The sequence below is a fragment of the Trichechus manatus genome, unplaced genomic scaffold (assembly GCF_000243295.1).
Source record: "Trichechus manatus latirostris isolate Lorelei unplaced genomic scaffold, TriManLat1.0 scaffold00326, whole genome shotgun sequence".
Lineage (NCBI taxonomy): Eukaryota > Metazoa > Chordata > Mammalia > Sirenia > Trichechidae > Trichechus > Trichechus manatus.
In genome coordinates this window covers 627,330-631,380 of record NW_004444262.1, presented here as the reverse complement: position 1 = coordinate 631,380, position 4,051 = coordinate 627,330, and the positions used below count along the sequence as shown (strand labels likewise).

Genomic DNA, 4,051 nt, shown 5'->3' with positions numbered 1-4,051 from the left:
ATAGCATATGGAATTATCATCACCAGATTTGACAAGGGATGATGCTAGGAAAAATAATGACTAATATGTTAAAAATTAGAAACCTCAGGAGAATTAAACCTACTATATCTAAAATAGAAGAAATCATCAAATTGAATGAGAGGCTAAAAGCAGCTCAAAGAACAGGAACTCTCTGGGGAGACAGCATGCTGTATGCAGGTGTAGAGATTCGAGTTAGAGTTTCAGTGGGTTGAGGCAAGATCTATGTGTTGGAGAGGGAGAGAGTCACTGAAGTTCATGACGAAAATTGAAAAGGCTGTTTCCAGTTTTTATTCCCCAAGCTGAGGAGCATCTGCTAACCTTGATGTTTGCTCAAAATACACCTTACTGGCTTTTTAATGTGAATTGCATGGACTGAAGAGTGCAGACACTGCAAAATTTAGTTTTTCTGGGGACTATTTATTTGTGTCAATACAGCTGACATTTAATAAGATTAAAAAAGAAGAAGAATATTTTAGATAGTTATCTGGGGGTGACCTATTCAGACGGTAGGTTTAATACCAGAAATGAAGCATCGTGAGAATGAAATCTCACTGGCTGGTCCTATTAGTGCCTTCTACTCAAAGTATGGTCCAAGGACCAGCACCTGCTTCATCTGGGAGCAGGTGCCACCTGGGTGGTTTTAAAATATGTCCACAAATTCTTTGACACTTTGCCCTTCAAAAAGTGAAGTCTAATCTCCCCCTCCCCCACCTTGAGTGTGGCAAGACTTAGTAACTTGCTTCTAAAAAACAGAATATTGCAGAAGTGAAGATATGTGTGACTTCAGAGACTGGGTCATAAAGGCATTGCAGTTTCTTACTTGTTCTTTCTTTCAGCTCACTGTGGGGGAAGCCGGCTGACATGTAGTGAGGGCACTCAAGCAAGCTTATGGGCAGGCCCACAGAGCAAGGAAGAGAAGCCTCTTGCCAACTTCCAGCAAAGAACTGAGGCCTCTCACCAAAGACCACGAGAGTGAGCCATCTTGGAAACAGATTGTCTGGCACTGGTTAAGTCTTTAGATGACTCTACCTCAGACTTTGCCTTGTTTGCAACCTCCTGAGAGATCCTGAGCCAGAACCACCCTGTTAAACTGCTCCAGAATTCCTGACCCACAGAAAGTGTAAGACAATGTTTGTTGCTTTAAGTCACTAAGGTTTGGGGTAATTTGTTATACAGTATATCACCCTAGACCTACTGAATTAGAATATACATTTTTAAAAGTGCCTCGATAATTTAAATACACATTAAAATATGAGAAGCATGGCTTAAGAGGATCACACTCCATTTGGTTTCTGCTTGTTGCCTTTTTCCTAATTAGCTTTTTCAGGAGTCACTTATACTGCAGGTATGAACAAGATCTGCAGCGATGTGGGCCACAGTTTTTAAAGGACAGTGAAGGAGGTGCCTCTAAGATAAGTTTGAAGGAGTGGATGTAAAGCAAGAAAGAGAAACAGCAATATCCATATTTTATATCAACTGCTGAGTCTCATTAGCTGCATGTCATCCAACACATTGTACATCTGAATAAACCGAGCAATTTTAGCTCATCTACTGAGCGTTTAAGGCATGTAAAACATCTCTCTTTTCAAGCTACAACTCCATCTGCATTCCGCCCAGTGTTAATCAAAACGGCCTAATTTTGATCTTAATTCCAAATATGTAAATTGATGCTTCAACTTGAGCAAGTAAAAAATCTTGACTTTCATCACTGGAAGAGATTTACCCAAGGATTGGAGCTGATTTACATTTCAACGGCTAGTTTTCAATAAAAGGCTGAGAAATGCCTGTGGGATGTGAATTTCATGGCCAGCATTGAGTTTAAGAAAAATGCTCAAGACTAGTTGAGAAAATGTTGCTTGTTACTAAAAAGATCCTAAGGGGAATTTCCCCACAGGGCACATGGTAATCAGAGGTTAAGTATAGTGTGGAGCCTTATATTCAAGATAACCGAATGCTTCCTATTATACTCTGCCCAGGGTTTAAATTCATATATAAATAGGGGTACAGATTAGTAATTTTCAGAAGAGTCATGCACACAACGGTTACACTATCCCAACCACAATCATCTATTTTAAAATGGTAATTTTATTACAAAGGTTTAAGAAAACATTAAAATGCTCTGCCTCTGCGATCAGAAACCAATGTTCTGAGGGTAGGACCATGTCTCGTTTTGCACTTCTCAAAGGAGGGTAGGTGCTCAAGAAATAGTCATTTGTTTTGAACTACATATTGAATCTGTAGGGTGATCTTTTAAAACCTTAAGTCAGATTATGTCACTGCCCTGCCTAAAGCCTTCAGTAGCTTCCAGGACACATAGATTCAAACCTCATCTCCTCATCATGGTCAGCAAGGTGCTGTGACTAGGTTCTGCCCTCATCTTGGATCATGCCTCCTCTCCTCACGAGCCCCAAGCACACCGGCCTCTTCCTGTTCCTTTCTCACCTTGTGGCCTTTGATGTTTCTTCTGCCTGGAAAATCTGACCTGAGTTTGTCATGTGGCTGGCTTCTTCTCTTCCTTTAGTTTTTAATTTAAATGTCACTTCCTCAGTGTGGTGTGACGAATCGCTTTTATATGGCCTTTCTTGCCGTGGTCTTGTAACACCCACAAAATGATTGGGTGAGACTATGCAGATATGGTGCTTGTGGCCCACCAAGGGATTGGACAGCATGCTAACAATGCAAATAAGATGAATGGAGCCCTGTGGGGGTGGGACCATGCAAATAAGGTGTATGGAACCCTAACAAGGGGATTGGTCAGTTTGGGTATGCTGCTAGGCTTAAAAAGACAGCCAATTCCAGAGCAGAAGGGGGACCTCACCACCACCAAGAAAGAAGAGCCAGGAGTGGAGCATGTCCTTTGGACCTGAGGTCCCTGAGCTGTGAACCTCCTAGACTCAGGAGACAGACAGCTGTAACACCAGAGACAGCATGAGATGGAGAGAAGCAGTGGCAAACAAACAGTGGCAGCAAAACCAGGAGATCGGTGTGAGATAGCACGGTGGGCTTCCCGGCCCATGTACTGAGGCAGCTACAGTGGGTGTGCTGAGGCACAGAGTGAGAGAGCTGAGCACCTTTGGACAGGAGGCTTACTTGCAGAATGGGACGCCTCTGGGCATTTATTGGTGGAGCTAACGAAGTTTGTAAGACTTGACTGAGTAGGGCAGAGGCTAGGCCGAGAAGCAAAAGGCCAAGAAGCTGAGAGGTCAAGAGGCCAAGGGCCAGAGATAGGCCTGCCTGCGGGCTCGGCTGAGAAGAAGCTGTCTTTATGGAAGAACTGTATCCTGAGTTGTTCCTGATCCTGAATTGTAACCTGTTACTTCCCTAATAAATCCTATAATCGTGAGTATTTTCTGTGAGTTCTGTGTGGTCACTGCGATGAATTACTGAACACAGCAGAGAAGCAGAAAGTGCTATGGGAGGGATGGTTGGTGTCAGAGTTGGTAAAAAGTTTGGAGAGAGGAGGTGTATCTGACCTCCGCCTCATAGGAATCAGCCTTGAGCTGTTGATCTTGATTCTCCTCCCAACCTTGTGAAGTTAGAGGAGGTCAGATGCCCCAACCACACTGTATTTTACACTAAGTATGTCCTTAAACCCATCATTCTATCTAAGTCGGCAACTCCCCATCCTTTCCAACCTGATTCCTCTTACTAGAATGTAAGCTCCCATAAGGGTGGGGACTTTGCTGTGGTAGTCATTATTGCTGGTCACCAGATACTTCTGGTTCTATCCCTTCTGGTACATGGTAGGTTTGTACCTTTTATTCCGTTCACTAATCTCTCTCTTTTCTTCTGCCACCAGGCTAGCAAAAATCTAGACTCTAGACAGTGGTGCATCATCTTCCTGGGTGTTGGAACGAGGACAGAGTGGGACAGAGCTCTCAGATCACCCATATGAAAATGTAGCACAAGGGAGAAATAAACCACTTTGGTCTTAACCCACTGAGATTTGGAGGGTTGGTTGTTACTGCAGCAGAACCTAGCTCATCATAATAGATGTATCTGTCTTTTGTTGATACCATATCCACAGCAC

The 4,051-nt window shown here is 43.2% G+C and overlaps 1 protein-coding gene across 1 annotated transcript in view; it reads right to left on the bottom strand.

The window, feature by feature from the left end:
- Positions 1–4,051, bottom strand: part of RELN (reelin) — a 551,032-nt gene that overhangs the window by 101,545 nt on the left and 445,436 nt on the right. Inside the window, exon 34 of the mRNA XM_004390724.1 lies at positions 969–1,002. Within this exon, the coding sequence (XP_004390781.1) occupies positions 969–1,002 (34 nt within the window). The remainder of the gene's footprint in view (positions 1–968; positions 1,003–4,051) is intronic.